This window comes from Anas acuta, chromosome 20, assembly GCF_963932015.1.
Source record: "Anas acuta chromosome 20, bAnaAcu1.1, whole genome shotgun sequence".
Classification (NCBI taxonomy): domain Eukaryota; kingdom Metazoa; phylum Chordata; class Aves; order Anseriformes; family Anatidae; genus Anas; species Anas acuta.
The window spans coordinates 6,708,562-6,728,100 of NC_088998.1; the positions used below are offsets into that span (position 1 = coordinate 6,708,562).

The window sequence follows — 19,539 nt, forward strand, 5'->3', positions numbered from 1 at the left end:
CGGAGAAGAAGGCGGCTCCATTAGCGGAGGGAGGAGGGGAGACGAGGAGGAACCGGGCTGGAGGCGGCGGCGCCGCCATGGCGGCGGGAGCGGGGCTGCTGAGAGCCGGGAGGCGGCTGCTGGGGGAGCGGCGGGCAGCGGTGGGCGGCTGGGGGGTGCTGAGGGGAGCCCTGAAGGCTTGGGGGAGGAATGAGGGGAGCGGGGGGGGACGCTGAGGGGAACCGGGGGAGCGCTGAGGGGAACGGGGAGGGTCTGCGGGGTGCTGAGGGGAGCTGGGGGGGGCTCTGAGGGGAGCCTTGGGGGGTCGCTGAGGGAACGGGGAGGGCCCGAGAGGGTCGTTGAGGAGAGCCGGGGGGTCTCTGAGGGGAACGGGGAGGGTCTGGGGTGGCACTGAGGACCCAGGGGAGTACTGAGGGGGGCCGGGGGGTCTCTGAGGGGAACTGGGGGGACGCTGAGAGGAACAGGGAGAGCCCAGGGGGGTCTCTGAGGGGAGCCCGGAGGCGCCGAGAGGACTCGCACGGGGCAAGGCGAGGCCCGACCCCCGCTGCCCTTCTGGTGGTCGGTGGGTGGGTGGGTGGCCCCCGGTGCGACCCCCGGGGTGGGGACGGGCTCTGCAGCACGGGGAGAAGTGGGGTAAAAGGCTGGAATCGGCTGCAAAACGCTGGGTGTGCGGCTGGCCTTGCGCCACTCGAGCCCGGCAGCATGTATGTGAAACAAGCCACAGTGCTGTGTACATTTGCTGGTGGCACAAATGGAAGGGGAACCATCATTTATTTTGCTCTGTTACTGAAATATTCATTCTTTTTTTCTTTTTAACTTGTAGCCCAGCCTTTAGTGTTTCACCGGCTGTTGCTCAAATAGCAAGCCACATCCTGTGCTGTCATTGGGACAACTGGTATAATCTAGATGTAACTTTTCCAAAGTAGAAATGCTACAATGGATCTTTTTTATTTCATGTAGGTATCAAACTGCTTGATCAGAAGAACATTTTTTGGATATCCTCTAACTAAAGCGGGTTCTGGTCGGATTCGGCAAACTAAAGGTAAGGAGGAATTTGTTTGGGACTCTGTCATCTTTTAGCCTTATACCAAAAGGTGACATTTCCTCGTGAATTCAGTGTTTTTTCTTCTGTACATGTCTAATTCCGCACTCTGGCTTTCTTCAGATGTTTGCTTGAGGTTCACCAGGCCACGTAGCTCTACAACAGCTGCTGATGCATCTGGAGAGGACGTCATACTCAAATGGGGCCTTCTCCTTGTGCCTCTGACTACATTCTGTCTTGGCACATGGCAGGTACAAATAAACATTTCACTTTTTTCAAGAATTAAGCACTTTAGGGGCGTCAGGATTTTCCATCTTTGACTGTTTATCCAGTTCAAACCATAGGCAGGGTAAAGATTTGCTGATATTTTACTTTTCCGTTTTCCGAGTGTCTACTAGTGAGGTTAATGCAAGTCTTTAAAAGAGATTCATGTTTTTCACACTTACAGTATAAATATTTCCCCCAAATGAAGACAGTAGCCTCCATCTTCATATCTCAAATTATCCTGTTTCAGGTCAGGTCTGAGGGGAAACTTATGACAAAGAAACAGATATGAAAGCTTGCTGGGGTCATTACATTGCTCTGTACTGCCAATAGTTACTTTTGTATTTGTGTACTTTCAGGTTCAGCGGCGAAAATGGAAATTAGATTTGATTGCACAGCTGGCATCAAGAATTTCATCAGAGCCCATCCCTCTGACATTAGAGTAAGGAAGCCAAGATAGTTTATTATCTACCAAGCACTGACAGCATGCTGGGGATATCAGATAAGGTCTCTGCACTGATGGGTTCATGCTAAACTAAACTGCATGAAAACGAAGGAATGCAGTGGGAATCGGGATGTGCAAGCACATGAAAAAGACAGGGAACATGTTAAAATTCTCTTATTTTAGATAACAGAGTAAGTGAACTCTTCCTTATGGCATACTCTAAAGCCATGTTAAAAGGTTGAATCACTGGGAGAACGTGGTATGTAATTCAGGCTGAAGAAGCTTGGTAGCTGGTGCCTGTGATGTCCCAGAACAGGGATTAATCCTACAGAAAGGATCCTTAGATCAATAGCAGGCCCTTCCCCACGGGTGGAGCAGTTACGTTAGACATGAGAGAATTTTGGGGTCGCTTGGCCATATGGCATAACAGTCAAAGTAGTTCAGTTGTTCAATTTCATGGCCTTGGATGGGAAAGAAGCTCTCCCTGTTGGTTTTATGTGCATGCAGTGCGTTCACCTGCTGATCAGCTGTGTGTGTCTTTGAAGTGGTATTGGGTTACAGATCCCATGGAAAAGAACTGCTTTTTGGATACTCATGATCATCCCGATTTGATTCGCAGTGATAGTAATAAAATAGTCAGCTGCTTATTCCACAAGGCGTCTGTCTTCCGTTTCTAATTGGCAGCTGGTCCTAGGGGTAAAATCCCCCAAATGTGCTTTGCCTATCACAACTCTGATTTTGTTTTTATCTTATTCGGTGCAGCCCTATGGAGTTGAAGGAATTAGAGTACAGGCCTGTAAAGGTCCGAGGGCATTTTGACCACTCCAAGGAGCTTTATATTTTGCCACGATCACTTGTGGACCCTGAGCGAGAAGCCAGAGAAGCCAGGCAGCTGACATCCCACCCAGAAAATGGAGCAAATGTCATTACTCCTTTCTACTGCACAGAACTAGGGTAAGTTAAGTGATGGTTCTTATGAACAACTCATTTCTGTTTTGAAAAGCTGAATCGTAGAATCATCACCTTTCTTAAATACCTCCAAGGGTGGGGACTCCATCACTCCCCTGAGCAGCCTGTTCCAATGCTCAATCACCCTCTCCATGAAGAAATTCTTCCCAATATCCACTCTAAACTTCCCCTGGTGCAATTTGAGACTGTTTTCTCATGTCTTATCACATGGCACTTGAAAAAAGAGACTGACACCCTCCTCGCTGCAATGTCCTTTCAGGTAGTTGCAGAGACTGATGATGGTGATTGGATTTATATAAAGTTCTCCCTCTCCCTTAAAAGGCATGTCTCTTAGTCTGTTAGGTGCTTGATACTTGATTCCAAATTGTATTTAAATTCCCTTAGAATATGCACTCAGATGTTTCTTTCTTTGGTACTTAATTGTAGAATGAATGAAAGCAAGAATGAATTTGCTTTATAATTCATGAGGTACATTTGTCCTATCTTTGTAACTCTAGGGTCACAATTTTAGTCAACCGAGGATTTGTGCCCAAAAAGAAGCTGAAGCCAGAGACCAGGCTGAAGGGACAGGTAAGAGGGATGCAGGGAAGTCTTGCATGATACCTTCCACTCCCCACTGTATAGCACAACCTGCTGATTTATGACCAGACCCCAGTCACCAGGAAAGTGACTTTTCTACCAGGATCTAGCATGCTGAAACGTGAAATAAATCTTGACAGATTCCTATTTTCTCCTCTGCACTTCTCTTCAGATTGAAGATGAAATTGAACTCACTGGGGTAGTGAGGTTATCAGAAACCCGGAAACCTTTTGTGCCTGAAAATAACATAGAGAAGAACCGCTGGCACTACCGTGACCTACAGGCTATGGCAAAAGTGACCGGCGCTGAGCCCATCTTTATTGATGCAGATTTCAGTAAGTCATAGAGAAACCCAACCCCATGCCCAATTTCCACCAGTCTCCCCCTTTTTGGTTCAGGTAGATATTTCCCTGAGACATTTCCAGAGGTATTGCACCTTTCTAGTTCACTGTTTTGAAGGTGGCAGCCAGGCAGCACAGGTGAGCAGTATCATGTTATGAGAAGTGGTCTCAGGCCCCAGCCACGTGCTCTGGGGCAGAGTGCCTCCCAGCTTGGGCTTTGCTGGGACCTTGGGATCACCAGGGCTAGAAGTAGGGTGGGTATCCATGGGATCCATACCACACACGCTGAATTTCTAACAGCAAGGGCTGCTCTACACCACACAGACTAAAGATCTGACTGTGCACTGTTCTACCTACAGAAAGCACAGTCCCAGGGGGACCCATTGGAGGCCAGACAAGAGTGAGCCTAAGAAATGAGCACATGCAGTACATCGTTACTTGGTAAGTTACTCAGCCAGCAGTTTGACCTTTTTTTCACGTAAAGGTTTCAACTGCTTTCTGCTGGAAGCAAGGGAGCTGTTTTTGTTTGGTGTTCTTCCTTCTGCAGCAGTGAAACTGGGCGAGCCCTTCAGCTGCAAACCTAGTTTTAACCTAAGTAATATTTGCGAGGCCGTTTGAAGTAAATGCTCTTCATTGAATTGCAGCTGACTTTTAGGGAGGGATCGCCAATCTTGAAACTGTTTTTTATTTTCTGTCACAGGTATGGTTTATGTGCTGCAACTTCATTCTTGTGGTACAGAAAATTTATACAAAAGATACCTCTGTGAGGGGAAGGGCTAACTGCTACTCCCCTGTACCAGTCAAAACCAGACTTTCACAGAAGACTGCAGCCTGGTCAGTCCTGAAGAAGCCAATCTCAGGACACTGTGTTCATTAAGTTTGTGCAGCTAGCAAGCTGCAACTAGCCTTTAAGCAGCTGATGCAAGTTCTGTGCTCCTACCAGAGTGATTTCTGCCACAGATCAGAAGCGCTGAACTTCAGACTTGGAAGTGGCTGTTAAGCCTCCTGCTTGAATCAGCTTTCTAGGAATCTCAAGTATTTATTTTTCTATTGGGGTTGGGCAGTGGTTGGTCACAAGCTACACAACTTCTCCACTGCCATATTTGTAATGTTCAGTGCAAACAAATGATGGCAATGGATTTTCTAATTTCTTTGTTTGTAACTTATGCTTCCTTTGCACTGACTAGTCATTAGTGAAGTCAGGACTGATGCACTGCAGCTGCATCAGTATAAATAAAAGGGCCTACAGGTGTTTTTCTTTTGACTTGCAATGCGTATCTTGTATCTTAACAGCCAACAAGGACCTAAGAGCTAGCAGAAATAAAGAAATTCCCTCATAGTGGGCTGGAGCCTTGCCAAGCTTGTTAGCCTCCCAGAAAACCACAGGACCAGGTTAGTCAGGAAAGCACAGAAAGACAAGTTTGTTCAGATGCTTGTCCCACCACTACGGCACACCTTCACTGACCAGTATTGCGTTGCAAGAGACATTATTAAGACCTCTTTAGGAGGTCTTAATAATCTGCTTGGCCTGGTAAAGTGCTGTAACTCCCAGCATAAACATGTCTTTACCAAATCCATACAGTAACTTAGTCCAGGCAGTATTGATGATCTAGATCTATTTCCAACTCAGATGTTTACATAATTAAGCTAGGCTTAAGCCAGAAGTAGCCCAGCCCATTTAATTTTTCTGATCATCACAGCAGTGCTCTAAGCGAATAACCTGCTGCATGCCACTCTGCAGTGCTATTCAATCATGTGCTTGCAGACAAATGGATAAGTCAGGCAGTGATCACATGCAACCCACTGTCTCAAACCCTCTCTCTCATTAATAGAAACCACTGAAACGTCATCTGGGGGTTTATTCTTTTTATGTACAGAAACCATGGTAGCAGTCCAGTACATCTTCAGCCCAGCTTAGTAGCCAGCTCTTTGGCCTTTGCTTTTTCAAGCTTGGCAATGCGAGCCACTGACTTTGGCCCCAAGACGTTACCACCCCAGTGACGACGGATCTGCAAAGAAGCAAGAACAAGTTAAGATACCTCATACAATCTCATACTTCATCACTCAACTGACTTGCTTAATTCCACTCCTTCACGCACAAGGGGAAGAGCTCCCATGATTAGGAACTCTTACAAATTTAAGGCAGCAAACTACACCATGGGGGCAGCACAAAGACTTGACAGTTGAAAAATCTTTCCCCACCATCACGTAATTTCTGGACTTCAGGAATGGAATCAAGTCTAGCTGAAGTTGTTGACATCTCAATACTCCTCACCCTGTTTAACTGCATTTGCTTTTAACTTGGTGACAGTGTTCATCTTCTACCCCACCCTCAAGAAAGAATCTGGATACATCATTAAAAAAATCTAGATACAACACACCCAACAGGCTCTACACTGATCTCACTCAGAAACAGTCATTTGCATTTCACTGGGAAGCTGTTGGGGATGTTAACAGTATGAACTGAAAGACAAGGCTGGTAACAGAGAATCTTACCTCATCATATCTGTCATTGTAGTTGGTCTTGACAGCTTCAACCAGCTTTGCAAGGGCTCCCTTATCCTCCCTGTTGGTGACAGGTTAAATTTCCTATGCAGCATCAATTTAATGTCTTCTCTAAGTCTTTTGTCTCAGAATTAAACAGCTTGTAATACCAACGTTTTTCAGGTTAAGTATAGCATCATTTACAAAAGGTTAAACGCTCAAGCCATCAAAGCTGTAAGAACTCTCAATGCTTAGGTTGTAATTCTATTTATAGATCTCAGTTAAGAGTAAGCCATCCACTTTAGTAAACCAAAGTAATGTATAGCTTCAGCATCTGACAGACTGCTACATACAAAATGTCCTCTACGTTAGGTATTGGAGAGGTAGTTATGCAAGCTGTTTTTTCAGTTTTCCTTCTTTTAACTAGAGAAATTCAAGTCTATTATCTGTCTACCCTGCAGTCCGTGCTTATGGGCAGTTTCTTTTCTCCACTGCAGAGCATCAAGTCAGCACACAGAATACTTACGGGTTAACTTGGGTGAAAGCAACACAGGTACAAGTTTTCCTGTGGACCAGTCGCCCCAGTCTGGCCTTGCTCTTGATTATGCAGTATGGCACTCCCATCTTGCGGCACAGAGCCGGCAAGAAGACCACCAGCTGGAAAGAAACAGAGTGCTTTATTACTGAGGGAGAACAGCCTTTTATCCTCTCAGTTGGCCTGGGCTGTGGCAATTGCTCAGTGTTAAAAAGCTCGTTTTTGCTCTTCAGCATTGATTCAGGTGAAGAAATTCATACATCATCGCAAGGGCCAAGCCTCAGCTTAATAACATGACAACTAAGAACATGCCTAAGCACTCCACTTGTGGTAAACAAGTTTTGCTGTGTTTAACACAAAATCTGTTTGTCCCAAAATGCATTCTCACCCCAAATCCAGTTCTGACTTCAGCTTAAATTACACAGGCAGGCTCTACCTTGTACTACTGGGGATGCTTACCTCAATCGGGTCCACATCATGGGCAATCACTACAAGCTGCGCCTTCTTGTTCTCTACCAGAGTTGTGACAGTGTTAACACCTGAAAAACAAGTCAGAAATGTTTGTTTTAGGTCAGTCTTTTGTCAGGGCTTTCATATAAGCTTCATGCAACCTGCTGTTTTCATAGCACACCACTGTGAAAATTGGGAACACTTCTATATCCTTTCAGTAACACAGAGAAGCTGTTCCTTGGACAATTTGCTAAAGCTCAGGGTTAAAAAGCTCGTCTATTTTGCTCTTCACTTTGAGTTCAGGTGAAGAAATTCACACATCATTGCCATAGCATGTCCAATTCTGTATGGCTGCAGCAGAAGGCACCCCCATTCCCACATATGTGAATAGGCAAGTTCGTGTACACTTACCTGCCCGGAGAACTGGTGGCCTCTTAGTTGGAGTATCTCCCTTTCCTGCAGCTTTCTGCTCAGCACGAGCCAGCAGCCTCTGCTTCTTCTCTTGCTTAGTTTCTGGCCTGTATTTGTGCGCCAGCTTCAGAAGCTGCGTAGCTGGAAGAGAACACGGACTAGTTAGCTGTGTCACCTGAAAATTTCTGTGTTACATTCAAAGGACTCATGTGCATCAGCGATCTTGGTGGTTGTCATCAAAATGTATTTAGATAGCAAGTTAGCATCATCTGCACAATGCAGGGCAGAGCTAGCAGAGTGCCTCCAAAGCCCGTATTTACCTCTGGGCACCTTTACTGGCAACAAGAGCTCCTTTACTGCTTGGCTGAAAAAGAGCCTGCAACTCACAGTAACTACAGTTAAAGGTGGTGCACCTTCCTCTAAAAGCCACTTGTTGGCAACATCTACAAGGGTTTTGTTTAGTTTTATAGTTTCTTGCACTGATACCATCACCTGAAAGACTATCCACTCATGCACAGAAGCCCCTAAAGTACCTTCCCCCCCAATATGTATCAAATCAGCCTGCAGAACATTAGCTTTCCCTCCAAAACCTGCAATGAGAAAGATTTCTCAACTTATCTGACACAGTCAAAGAACCCTACATGTTCTACATCAAGCTAGAAGAATTGTCTCCAATGGAAACACAGTTAAAACAATTCTGGGTTAGCATCCCTAAGTAGGAGCTCTGGTATTTTCTACTCCCTTTTCAAAGCACTTAGCAGCCACAAAATTTTGGTTAGCAAATTCGTAAGGCAGCTTGTTGTTCCCATTATCACAGTCATTAAAGCCTCCCTGAAGTGCTTCCAGCAATGCTGCAGATTACCTCTAAGTCTTATTTTGGTTTCTTTCCTGACACGCAACCCACTGAAGACCTAAGTCAAGAGAATTTTGTGGGGCACACCCTTACCTGTTTGGCGGTCCAAAGCCTGAGTGAACTGGTTAATTGCAGGAGGCACCTTCAAGCGCTTGTACAGAATGGACCTCTGGCGCTGGAGTCTGATGTAGCGGGGCCATTTCACAAAGCGTGTGAGATCACGCTTAGGCTGGATATCCTGTCCTAGAAATACAGACTTCACTCACAGCCATTCCCACACCACACAGCAGCAGCGTGGAACAGGCAGGAGTGCATCAGCGATCTTGGTGGTTATGTATGTCAGCACAACCATTCAGATAACAAATGTTTTTTTACATCATCTGCACACAATATAAAAATGGTACTACGTAAACCTGACTTCGATGACTACATCTCATGTAAATGGGCAAGATGCACCACAACAGGAAGATGTAACGCATCTTTGCAGCATGGAAAATCTAGCAAGTTATCCACAGACACCTCCAAATATCTAGTGAAATATTACCACTAAAATACTACTACTGATGGTGGTAAAGCAACTGCCTGTAAAACTCTGCAGTTTTATTATAATCCTGCATTATTTACATGCTTGTTTATTAAAAAAAAAAAAAAAAAAAAAAAAAAACAATTTTTGGAGTAGCCAAAAAGTCTCCCCTTACTCACCGATGCCAAAGTTCTTGGGCCTCTTCTCAAAGAGGGGATTGACGACCTTCTTGGCCTCCTGCTTCTTGACTACAGCAGGGGCCGGTGCCACCTTCTTACCCTTGGCCTTCTTTCCCTTCGGCTACAAACAGAAAATAAACACATTTTCCTTTTTTTGCCCGAACTACTTGGTGCACTTTAACAGCTTACAGCCCACCTCGAAAATACCTATTTCCAGTCAGCCAGCCAGGCAAGATGCCTCACTCCTCACATGCCCAAAGCTTCTGGGAGTTTTAAAACCTTAACGAGGCTCCCCCCAGCCGGGAGCGGCCTCCTCCGGCCATAGAACCGCTGCGGCCTACCCGGGCCGCCCCGCTCCGCCGCTCGCCTCCTCGGCCCCGCCGCCCGCCATCCGCCACCACAAGCCCATCCCGAGCCCCTTCCGCATCCCCCCGGCGCTGCCGAGCACCCGCGGCGCCTCCTCAGCGGGCGGATGGCGGCGGATCCCAGCGGCCCCCCCCCGCCATCCCCGCGCCGGCCGCCGCTCACCATCTTGGAGGCAGGAGGAGAGGAGGGGGGTGGGGCGCGCCGCGGGATTTCTGAGCGCGGCGAAGTCTCGCGAGAGGACGGGGGTGGGGGGGGTGAGGGCGGGAGGAGGTGTGGGGGGGGTGATTTTCTGTCATGGCGCAGCAGCGGGTGCTGCCGCAGAGCAAGGAGACCCTGCTGCAGTCCTACAACAAGCGCCTCAAGGATGATGTCAAATCCATCATGGACAACTTCACCGAGATCATCAAGACTGCTAAGGTGGGAGAGGAGAGCCCGGGGGGTCCCCTTTTCCCCCCAAGGGACCCCTTTTCCCCCTCTGAAAGCCCCTTTCCCCCTGAGGGAGCAGGGTCCCCTCTCAGGGTGGGTGTCTCTCAGTTCCCCCTCCTGCCCCTGGAGCAGCCCTGAGGGGCTGCTGAGTGAGGGGAGCCGCTGAGGGGACGGGGTGGGCTGGCTGAGGTGGGCAGTGGGCGACCCAAAGGCAGCCCCCCAGGGGTTGCGGGTGGAGGTTGAACTGGGCTGAAATAAATTCCTTCCAGTGTGGGGGAGTTGTGTCAGGGTTTTGGCGTGTGAAGGTGGAATTGTGTGCTTTTTTTTTATTTTTGCTTAGATTGAGGACGAAACTCAAGTCTCTCGAGCAACGCAGGGTGAGCAAGATAACTACGAGATGCACGTCAGAGCTGCAAACATTGTAAGTAGCACTCTCATACTCAAATAATTGGGCAGCGCATCCTTCAGGAGTGGTTTGGTTCATTATTGCATTCAGAGCAGCCTTCATAGCACTCACGAGGACTGCTGCTGAAAGAGTAATTTGATATTTGGGGTGTCTATGGGGTAAAGTCTTTCCCTAGGGATAAAGCTTGGTAGCCTGGGTTGTCAGCAACAGGCTTCTGTCAGAATCCTCACCTAATGTGGAAGCTTCATCTTAACTGTGGCTTGAGCTGCCAGAGTAACTCGGGAGACCTTGTTTTAGAATTGGAATGAAGCACTGCTTTAATATACTAATGCTACGTGGTTTCTCTCCCTGCTATGAGGTCCGAGCTGGTGAGTCCCTGATGAAACTTGTGTCTGACCTGAAGCAGTTCTTGATCCTCAATGATTTCCCCTCTGTGAATGAAGCTATCAACCAGCGCAACCAGCAGCTGAGGAGCTTGCAGGAGGAATGTGACAAGAAGTTGATTGCACTACGGGATGAGATCTCCATTGACCTGTACGAGCTAGAAGAAGAATATTACTCTTCCAGGTACAAATAGGGCAGTGGACTTCTCCTTAGTGACTCCACCCCTTCTGGGGGAGTTTGTCCAGACAAACAAATAGTCCGTAGCATATAGGTCTTGAGAATATTCCCAACAAAATTTTATTCCTATTTATAATTCAGTCAGACTCTCAGCAGCTCAAAACAACTGCCACTTCCTTGCAGATATCCTACAGGGTATAAATGTCTTGATGAAGGAGATATTCACAGCATCTAGGTGCCTACTTCAGTTGGCTAGATTTGACAGATAATTTGCATAGGATCCTTTGCAATCATTGTAAATGGAGATGAATTTCCTTGGGGGACATAGGATTCTGTCTCAATATCCCTCTGTAGGAACTTCTATCTCTCTCTGTAGGAACTTTTATCTCCCTAGAGAGCCTAGCTTGTTGAGCTGGGTCCTAATGCTAGATGAGATTAGTACATCCCCCATCCTTGTGGTGAGTTCTTTCACAAGTGACCTGGTAACACAGTGTGCCTTTTCTCTTGTAGTCCGCTGCTCCAGTTGCCTGGAGTCCTGTTGAGGAAATGAGCAAAAAAGACATGCTCAGTTTCATTGAATTATGAAGTATTGTGATAGGATTTTTTTAGGAAAGATTTATAACTCGTTTGTTTCTGGAATTTTTAAGATTTTAAAAACACTTTTACTTAGAAAACAGATTTTAGAGAATTTAGGCACTTTATTTTTTTATTTTTTTTGTCATGCACTCCAGCACTTGTAAATGAAAGCAGGAGAAAACAAATGAGAACCTGATTATGTTGGCTGCACTGCCCAAACTAAGTGAAATCAGTGCAACAGTGGTGTGAATTCTAAACAAAAACTTTTCTAAATCTTACACAAAATTTTCATGACCAGGTTTTCCATTTTTGTCTCTTCCCTCTTTCTAAAAATTCTCAGTGTCTATAACCCCAGATAAGTTAACTAAAACCGTAATTGCTCAGTACCTTTGGAAGTTAGGCCATTGTTTATGGGTAATATAAATATTTTAACACTAAAATGATACGACATAGTTTAGAAACTGCTACAACGCTTTAAAAAAAATCGAGGTAAAGTTTAGAGTTGGCTTTCAAACTTTACTCAGTTTTTGGGAGAGGTGGCGAGGGGTCCTAGAAACGTCTCGGAAAGGAAGAGCGATGATCACAACCCTAAGCACTACTCCTGGCCCTAATGGGTCAGGGACGTATCCACTACACAGGCTGCACACAGCACAGCGTGGGCTGCACCAGGGTGACCCAGTGTGGGGTGGCATTGCCTCGTGTGTGCCAGAGGAGCTTCTCCTTCACTGTCACCAGGCTGCCCCGGCTGTGTGTCAGTTTTCCTTCTTGGGCTAGGGGGTTCTGACCATGCTGGCGTGGTCTCTTACCTGCCTGGCACAAGGTGCCGTGTAAAGCAACCCTTTGTAACGGAGCTAACATCTAAACACAAATGGTTTTCTTTCCTGGTACACTAAATGGATCTGCCTTCACGTTCTTTCTTGTAAGAGTGGTTGTGAGGTGAGGAAGCTTGGCTAGTGTACAGAGCTATGATCCCTCCACTGAAACCTCGTATCATATAGCACTTAATCATTGCTTTTAGCACTTAACTCCCTTCTTGTGCTCTTTCCTGCCTTTTTCTGCACCAAAGAAATTGTGTGTGTAAATACAGAAACAGTGATTTATTCAAAGACCTTTTATAATTATAATATTAAGATATTTTTAATGACATTTTATTGCCTGATGTGGGAAAGCATTTTTGTTATGTCACATAGCCGTAGGGTGTTCTAATCATGTTGAAATGGCTGTGAATGTAAAAGCTGGCCTGCCCACCAACAGGACATTTTTTTGTGCTGACCTGGGAGCCCGCCTGGGGTTTCCTGTCTGTACTCCGTTACTTTCTCCTGGGGCTTGAGCCCAAAGGATGTGTAAAGACGTGCACAGCCCTCTGAGGACAGGACGCGGGTTCCATGCAGCAGTCCTGCCAAACTGTTCTCCAGTGCCCCAGTTACCCTGAAGTTCAGCAGTGAGTTTATTTTAGGTTGTCCCTCCAGGGAAGGCTGTAGAAAAGTGAGTTTCCTAACAGCTGTGAAAGGCCTGTTAGAAGGAGCATGTCCTGCCCAGCGATTGTCACTGCCTTTGTTTTATGCTAATAGCACTGGGAGGCAGCCCCTCGCACCACAGCCAGTACCCAGCAGGACGTGCCTGGGCTGTAGGGTTGGGCTTCCTTGCGAAGCTTTTCCTGTGCACACAGGGGATTTGGTGAGGGGACCTGCAAGCAGGTTGATGAGACTGAAGCTGAGAAGATAGCTCTGAGGGGGGCTCTGCTTTCAGTCCCTGTGTTTGAGCAGTTTCCTGGAGCTGTTCCTTCGTGCACAGACCTGGCTGTGTGCCCCAGGGAGAACAGTGAAGTCTCTTTCAAACACTAAGAAACCTTCAGCCAAAGGCCAGGATAGGACTTTGGGTGGTGCTGCTGCGGGCCGTGCAGCTGCTGCTCTTCCACTCGCCTTTCAAGGAGTGGGATGTGAGAGGTTAGGTTTTTGGAGCTGTTCAGACTGGGGCAGCAGCAGAAGCATCTACACATGGATGCAGCTAAAATGTTCTTGGTAACTGAGCTGCCAGGACAGGTGTGGTGGATGCCGTGGCTGGGTTCTCCTTGGAAACCACGGCTTGAGGTTTGAGACTGACAGAAAAGGGACCGGAGCTCTGGGTCGGTCCCAGGGGTTTTCACTGAGTGAACCCAGAGCAGCTTTGTGCTGGGGACTCGAGGGCAGGGGGAGCCTGCTCCAGCAATAGGAATCTTTCGAGGGGTTTAACAAAGGCCCTGGGTATAAAACTCGTATCCACTCCCTCCCCACTTCTACTGCAGCTGGGTGATGCTGCCAGAAAAAAGCTCAAATGTTAGGTGCTTGCAACTAGTGCTTTGTGTGCTTATTCTTCAAAGCAGTAACTCCAAGTCCAGCTTGCCTTCTGCCATCCTAAACCCAAAACTTGTGTTTATGTTCCATTGCTCCCTCCTCTGAGATCACAGGAGCTGTCTTGAGTGTGGACTTAGACCTCAACATGTTTCATGTTTGTGCAATTTGAAGTGTCTCGTATTTCTGCACTTAAACTATTTCCCAAAGCATCTATTCAAGTCCATACATTAAAAATGTAAATAAAGCTACAACGACAAAATCACTGGACCCACTGGGTTTGTTTTACTCTGATCGCAAGCTGCTTTTTGCTCCAGCACTCACTTTGTCTTGGGTGTCTCTTGTGTGTGCAGCTCCTTTCTCTCTTTGGAATTTTTCTTGTTTTTGTTCCAGTTTCTTCCGTCACTTTATTTTTAGTTTTGCCCTTCCACGTCGTGTTTTCCTTGTAGCACAGGCAAGAATTAGCTGGTTGCTTACTCTACCATGCTGCTGATTGATCTGACTCTGTAGCCTAGTGGTTAAATCCAGCAAGTTGCTTTGTAAGAACTGTTACCTCCGGTACTGCTGAAACCTGTAGAAAGTGACAGCACTTTATAGGTTGGGAAGCTTCAAAAGAAGATGCAGACCTTCTGTGGAGCACTTTACTGAAGGGGAAAGGAGGCAAATAGACACTAAATTTAGAGCATGGTCGAATTTTTTCTTTCACGTAGGTTGTAATCAAACTCCCACAAGAAGGGAGTACGGATGAGGTCTTTGCCTCACTCAAGAGCTCCCAACTGTGCGGTATCAGAACCTCAGCCCAGATCTTTCTAGGGACTCGTAGTGTCTGGATTAGAACTGAGCCTCTGCTTCAGTTTGTAGCAACAGCTTTGTCTCTGGAATTTCCCCGATCCTTCCCAGGCCCGTGGGATTCAACACCAGCCCCTGAGGGGTGTCTTAGGAAAAAGGCCAGTGCCACGAGACTTGTGATGAATTTGTGAACGCAGACCTTACATCCATGAACATTTTTTTGCCATTTTCTTAATGCTTTGCTTCTGTCTTGCTTTTCCTCCCTCCCCTCCTTTCTTATTGCACCTGCTGCCTCTCCTTACGGGGGTTGTTTGTTCTGGAAAGCTACAGTCTGTGTGACAGCAATGACCTACCGCTGTGCGAAGCCTACTGGAGACAAGATTTTGCCACGCTGTCCCCCGAAAGCCTCTCCATGCCTCTGACAACTGCCACAGCAGAGCAGAGCGTTGCTACCTCTCAGAGCTCGACCCCATCGCACCCTCACGTGAACGGGCATGGGGCGGGCCCGACGGAGCACTCCTGAAGAGGATTCTTTGCTGCTGACCACGTTCTTCCTGGTGGCGCTGAGCTGCTGGAAGTCTTCAACCTGCTGTACTGAGCGAGCATCTCCTGCTGTCAGGAGAATGCACTGGGGCTGTGTCTGCAGGATTTTGCTTGCTGGACAGCCACAGTGCTTTCTCCATGCCTGGGACACTGCCACGGGTGTTCCTCGCGCTTAAGAGAAGTGCTAAGTAAGTTCCAAGCTGATTGTTCTAACAAATTAGAGTTAGGTTTGCTTTTCCGTGACAGTTAATGTGTAGAGTTCGTTAGAAATCCAGAATTTATTTCCATGTGAATCTCACAGTAAGTACATGGTAGAGTGCTGGGAGCTGAACTTCTTAGGGCTAAGAAACTCAAGCCAAATCTGGGAGTGGTGAGTGTTTTGGGAGCTTTATGCTATTCCCATGGTTCCTGACATTTTGGCTGCTTTAAAGCTTTCTCAGGATGCCATCAGACAACTTCTGTTCTACTTAGAACAGAAACCTAAGAATCTTACAGTATTTTTACTCAGCATTCTTCACTGTCGAAATGCTTCACAAACTTGAACTTTTTGCTGGGAACCCTTTGGGAGGAGGCTCTCTGGGAGGCCTGTGTTGACGAGCAGTATTCTGCCTTTTGGAAAGAAAAGGGCAAACCGAGAATCAGACAGGTATTACATGCTGGGACTCATTTACGGCTATAGATAGAAGCAGGAGCACACTCCTGTTAGTCTGATTCCCTGTTCCACAATTTACACAGCAGCTTTCAATCAACCTAGCGTGAGCTAGCGTACAGCTTGCATTCACGTTGGTGATCGTTTCTTTAATTAATCCTTCAGCCAACTGAGGTGTGTGGAGCAGGGAGGGTGACTCAGTTACAGTTTCCTTCCAAAGAAGCAATTTGGGTGCTTTGTTGGGCAGCTGGGCACTCGTGCCCTCTGTGGTTATGAGCTGGCTCCGAGTGTGCAGCCCGAGGGGTTGGGGGGAGCCGTGATGGCCGCGGGGCTGCTGCGTTCAGAACAGCAGAGCAGAGCTTCCCCAGTGTCCCGCTGTACTGTCTTGTTTCTTCGGGCGCGAGTTTTGGTTTACTTCCTCTTCTCTTTCTTCCATTCCATTTCTTTTTTTTTTTGTAACTAGGTGGTTTAATAAAATAACTCCTTTGTATATATTTTTTTTTAAGCGTGTGTTTTCAGCCACAACCCTCTGTGAAACCATGACACCACTGAGTGCAAGCATGCATTTGGACGAGCGTTAACTAAAAAAACCCCTCCAGCTGCAGCCCCGGCCCTGCCAGAAGCACCCCAAACTGTGCGAGCCCATGGAGGGGCAGCTTTCTGCGGGCGCCCTGCTTTGTGTCTGCCGAAACACGGCCCCAAAACGCCCCCAGCGGTGCCCCCCGTGTCCCAACCCCCCAAGCTCCATGTGGGGCGCTGCAGCCCCGAGCCTGAAGGGATCTGAGGGGGGGGGGGGCGCTGCGGGTAGGCCCTGAGAGCCGCCACAACCCGGAAGTGCCACCACCGTTGCCATGGCAACAGCTTGCGGCCGGCACTTCCTGCTGTGCGTGGCGGCGTCACTTCCGGCGGGGCGGCAGAGGAAGGGGCAGGCTGCGGGAGGCGGCATGGCCAGCCTGGCCGCGCAGGACCGCTACCTGCAGGGCCTGGCCAGGAGGGCTGGGGTGCGCCACAGCCCCGAGCGCCCCCAGCCGCGGAAGAGGAAGCCGGGTGAGGGAAGGGGGGGGGTTGGGAGGGACGTGGAGGAGCCTCGGGGCGGGTTGAGGGGAGCAGGGGCCGGGGGAGCTGGCTTGGGGCTGGTCCCTGAGCAGGGCCGCTGTGGTGGGCCGAGTTGTGAGCTCGGGTGGTGCGCGCTGCTCTGCGAGTCGTTGGTCTGCGTTCAGCCTTACACGGGGTGACTGGGTGTGGGAACACGGGGTTGATCCTAAAGTGGTCAACAAGGGTAGCTTTGTGTAAATAAATCCTAAAATACGCCGTTTTTCATGATTGAGATACAGCACTACAATGCTGCACGCTGGGAGTGCAGCTACAATCTTCCTTAATCAGAGAATCATTAAGGCTGGAAAAAACCTTCAAGATTGTCTGCTCTAACTATCGATCTTTTCTTTCTTTTTTTTCCTTTGCATTCTAGTATCTAAGCCAGGTCAGGCAGGGAGTGGTAGCAGACCACCCCAAAAAAAGAGAAGGAGGTCCAAGAAGCAAGATGAGAGAACAAATGCGCCTCCAGCTAAACAGGGAGCCTCTAATGCCAATAAGCTTGCTCCAGAACAGAAAGCAGCCCCTCAAGCCAACAAATCAGCTCCGCCGGGTGTTACACAGAACAAAAATAAGAGTTCAGACACAGGTAAGAATAGCAGAGCTGTCTGTGGTTAGGTTAAAGATACCTGAGCCAAGGTGGCTGCGTTTCAGTTGTTTCATATGTGTATAGTTTGGAAAGCATGTAAGAAATCCAGCTGTATTGAAAGCTTTTTAGCTTAATCTGTGAATATAAACTTGCAATGTGGCCACTGGGTGGCTCTCTAGAATTACGAGCACTTCCTAGGAATTGCAGGGGTTTTATATATTTGATAGCTTCTGGGCATTATCACATGGATACAGTCTGTATCTTCCTATGCCTGCTTTCCATTAGGAACCTGAAACAGGTGAATGGGGAGAGGCAATTGGCATCTTTATTTCCATTAACTCGGTATTTTTATCCCTTCTTGTTTGGGAACTACAGGGCCTGACAAGCTACTCAGGCTGGTCAGTGTTGAGTGATGATGTGGATAGAAAAAGGGGAATTTTAAAGAAACCAATAAGGTGAACGCTCCTGTTTTCATTAGATTCTATGAATGGAATAAAAATTTCATAGAGCTCTCATAGCTTTTTCCCATAGCCATAGAAAATTGCTTTGTTTAGTTTCTGCTGTATTTCAAGTATTTTTATTTTCTGTCATTTTCAGGTGGCAAAAGTGAACTCAATTCCACTTCTTTTTCTGCAATAAATCTCTTGCGTCAGAGACTACATGAGAAGATTAAAGAAGCTTCAGGACGAGTATGAGAACCCTGTCTAATGTGTACCCTTATGTGTGTGGGCAGTATGAATTCTCCCTGGGCTACCATGGCACGTGGGGATGAGGTTTAGGCTTTGAGATAATTCCATTCCTTAAGGAAGTGCCTGTAGGTAGTGCCGGGAGTCCTGCTTATATTCTGGGGTCCAGAAAAACACATAAAAGGTAGCACTTAGCTGGGAGCAGCACATGCCTGTGGTGGTATTTGAGAAAGAAAAGGCACAAAGTCTGCAAGGAACATAGCTACAGGATGCTCAGAGGGAGCAAAAGCTTTGAAATTCATTTACTATGTTTATTATCTCTAAAAGCTGAGCCCACAGCTTCTTACGTACTACTTTTCTAACAAGAGGTTTGAAATAAATCCTACTTTTAGCTTTGTATTATCACTGTAAGGCTCCTGATTCATGTCCATCCTTCTTCTTAGGATGATGACAAAGAACTATCCCCTTCAGTTCTGGAGAAGAGGCGGCGAAGAAAGTATGAGAAGGAGAGGAAGAAGCGCCGAAGAAAGGAGTTGAAGATGAAGGCAAAAATGGAGAAGAAGGAAACTGAGGATGTACCTGTAGAGCCACAGAGCAAAAAGGAAGAGAGTACAGCTGAGATTGTCTTCAACAGGGTTGAAGTCCATGAAGAGAACGATTTGAATAAGATCCAGAAGAAGAAAGAGAAGAGGAAAGGAGTGAAAGGTAAAATCACTCCCCTGACGGGCAGAAACTACAAGCAGCTGCTGAGCAGGCTGGAGGCTAGGAAGAATAAGTTGGAGGAGCTCAAGGATAAGGACCAGAAGAAAGCTCAGGAGCTAGAGAACAAGATAAAATGGACAAACCTTCTCTATAAGGCGGAAGGTGTCAAGATTCGTGACGACGAGGAGCGTCTGAAGGAAGCTCTGAAGCGTAAGGAGAAGCGTAAAGAACAACGCCAAAAGCAGTGGGAGAAGCGGACAGAAAAAGTGGTAGAAAGGATGCAGCAGAGGCAGGAAAAGCGCCGCAAGAACATTCAGAAGAAGAAGAAAGAGAAGATAGAGCACAAAAAAGCCAAGGCCCGGAAGAAGGGCCGTGTTCTGCCAGAGGACTTGAAAAAAGCCGGCCTGTAGTGGGCGAGAGGCAGCTAGTGCTTGCAGCCTGGCCACGGGAGTTGTGGCAAAGGGCTGCTTGTGGGGTTTTTTTTAATGAACTTTTACAAAATGGTTTCGGTGCATCTGCCTGATGCTGGTTGGGCTGTGGGTGCCCACATCAGACCTGGGGGCTGGAGGAGGCGGTGTCTGAGGAACCCGCCTGTGTGCCAGTCAGGGCGGTGGCCACCCGAGTCAAATAAAAACAAACAAACGAACTTGTGTGTGTGCGTTAATTAGCTGTCCTGTCCTGCAGAGGCACTTTCAGATTGGGTTCCATTTCATTATTTTCCTGAAGACACACGTCACGGCCTCCCTTCC

At 47.4% G+C, this 19,539-nt stretch overlaps 4 protein-coding genes and 4 non-coding genes across 9 annotated transcripts; 3 read left to right on the forward strand and 5 right to left on the reverse strand.

The window, feature by feature from the left end:
- The first annotated feature begins 13 nt into the window (after nucleotides 1–13).
- On the forward strand, nucleotides 14–4,904 carry SURF1 (SURF1 cytochrome c oxidase assembly factor). The gene is made up of 9 exons (XM_068656568.1): nucleotides 14–140; nucleotides 961–1,042; nucleotides 1,166–1,293; nucleotides 1,666–1,748; nucleotides 2,514–2,705; nucleotides 3,218–3,290; nucleotides 3,472–3,634; nucleotides 4,000–4,081; nucleotides 4,341–4,904. Exons 1-9 carry the CDS (start codon nucleotides 78–80, stop codon nucleotides 4,405–4,407), a joined length of 933 nt encoding a protein of 310 aa, XP_068512669.1. The 5' UTR covers nucleotides 14–77; the 3' UTR covers nucleotides 4,408–4,904.
- Nucleotides 4,905–5,479: 575 nt separating this feature from the next.
- RPL7A (ribosomal protein L7a) lies at nucleotides 5,480–9,687 on the reverse strand. Its single transcript, XM_068656561.1, has 8 exons — nucleotides 9,604–9,687; nucleotides 9,076–9,196; nucleotides 8,467–8,616; nucleotides 7,521–7,661; nucleotides 7,119–7,198; nucleotides 6,651–6,781; nucleotides 6,137–6,206; nucleotides 5,480–5,649 (listed from the first exon to the last, which is right to left on the reverse strand). Exons 1-8 carry the CDS (start codon nucleotides 9,604–9,606, stop codon nucleotides 5,545–5,547), a joined length of 801 nt encoding a protein of 266 aa, XP_068512662.1. The 5' UTR covers nucleotides 9,607–9,687; the 3' UTR covers nucleotides 5,480–5,544.
- LOC137842873 (small nucleolar RNA SNORD36) lies at nucleotides 6,856–6,929 on the reverse strand. The gene has a single exon (XR_011089258.1). It is a non-coding gene; the product is annotated as a small nucleolar RNA SNORD36 (small nucleolar RNA).
- LOC137842880 (small nucleolar RNA SNORD36) lies at nucleotides 7,362–7,438 on the reverse strand. The gene has a single exon (XR_011089264.1). It is a non-coding gene; the product is annotated as a small nucleolar RNA SNORD36 (small nucleolar RNA).
- On the reverse strand, nucleotides 7,731–7,794 carry LOC137842882 (small nucleolar RNA SNORD24). Its single transcript, XR_011089266.1, has one exon. It is a non-coding gene; the product is annotated as a small nucleolar RNA SNORD24 (small nucleolar RNA).
- On the reverse strand, nucleotides 8,684–8,758 carry LOC137842881 (small nucleolar RNA SNORD24). Its single transcript, XR_011089265.1, has one exon. It is a non-coding gene; the product is annotated as a small nucleolar RNA SNORD24 (small nucleolar RNA).
- Nucleotide 9,688: 1 nt separating the features above from the next.
- MED22 (mediator complex subunit 22) lies at nucleotides 9,689–16,213 on the forward strand. Of its 2 annotated transcripts, none has more exons than XM_068656567.1 (4): nucleotides 9,689–9,858; nucleotides 10,208–10,288; nucleotides 10,632–10,840; nucleotides 14,860–16,213. In XM_068656567.1, the coding sequence occupies exons 1-4, from the start codon at nucleotides 9,736–9,738 to the stop codon at nucleotides 15,050–15,052; spliced, it is 606 nt and encodes a 201-aa protein (XP_068512668.1). In that variant the 5' UTR covers nucleotides 9,689–9,735; the 3' UTR covers nucleotides 15,053–16,213. The 2 variants fall into 2 exon arrangements, with proteins under 2 accessions (XP_068512668.1, XP_068512667.1); XM_068656566.1 differs by having other exon boundaries at nucleotides 9,691–9,858; nucleotides 14,854–16,213.
- Nucleotides 16,214–16,608: 395 nt separating this feature from the next.
- On the forward strand, nucleotides 16,609–19,436 carry SURF6 (surfeit 6). Its single transcript, XM_068656554.1, has 4 exons — nucleotides 16,609–16,768; nucleotides 17,190–17,402; nucleotides 18,000–18,091; nucleotides 18,532–19,436. The coding sequence occupies exons 1-4, from the start codon at nucleotides 16,666–16,668 to the stop codon at nucleotides 19,198–19,200; spliced, it is 1,077 nt and encodes a 358-aa protein (XP_068512655.1). The 5' UTR covers nucleotides 16,609–16,665; the 3' UTR covers nucleotides 19,201–19,436.
- The last annotated feature ends 103 nt before the right edge of the window (nucleotides 19,437–19,539 follow it).

Bases quoted from the DNA above. Each gene is read 5' to 3' on its own strand.
- SURF1 (XM_068656568.1), top strand. From the start codon at position 78: ATGGCGGCGGGAGCGGGGCTGCTGAGAGCCGGGAGGCGGCTGCTGGGG. The intron at 1,294-1,665 runs GTACAAATAAAC...GTGTACTTTCAG, and splicing joins TCTGTCTTGGCACATGGCAG to GTTCAGCGGCGAAAATGGAA. The intron at 4,082-4,340 runs GTAAGTTACTCA...TTTCTGTCACAG, and splicing joins ATGCAGTACATCGTTACTTG to GTATGGTTTATGTGCTGCAA.
- SURF6 (XM_068656554.1), top strand. From the start codon at position 16,666: ATGGCCAGCCTGGCCGCGCAGGACCGCTACCTGCAGGGCCTGGCCAGG. The intron at 17,403-17,999 runs GTAAGAATAGCA...TGTCATTTTCAG, and splicing joins AAATAAGAGTTCAGACACAG to GTGGCAAAAGTGAACTCAAT. The intron at 18,092-18,531 runs GTATGAGAACCC...CCTTCTTCTTAG, and splicing joins TTAAAGAAGCTTCAGGACGA to GATGATGACAAAGAACTATC.
- RPL7A (XM_068656561.1), bottom strand. The intron at 8,617-9,075 runs GTGAGTAAGGGG...CTGTATTTCTAG, and splicing joins GCCCAAGAACTTTGGCATCG to GACAGGATATCCAGCCTAAG. The intron at 6,207-6,650 runs GTAAGTATTCTG...TGTCACCAACAG, and splicing joins GCTTTCACCCAAGTTAACCC to GGAGGATAAGGGAGCCCTTG.
- MED22 (XM_068656566.1), top strand. From the start codon at position 9,736: ATGGCGCAGCAGCGGGTGCTGCCGCAGAGCAAGGAGACCCTGCTGCAG. The intron at 9,859-10,207 runs GTGGGAGAGGAG...ATTTTTGCTTAG, and splicing joins AGATCATCAAGACTGCTAAG to ATTGAGGACGAAACTCAAGT. The intron at 10,289-10,631 runs GTAAGTAGCACT...CCCTGCTATGAG, and splicing joins ACGTCAGAGCTGCAAACATT to GTCCGAGCTGGTGAGTCCCT.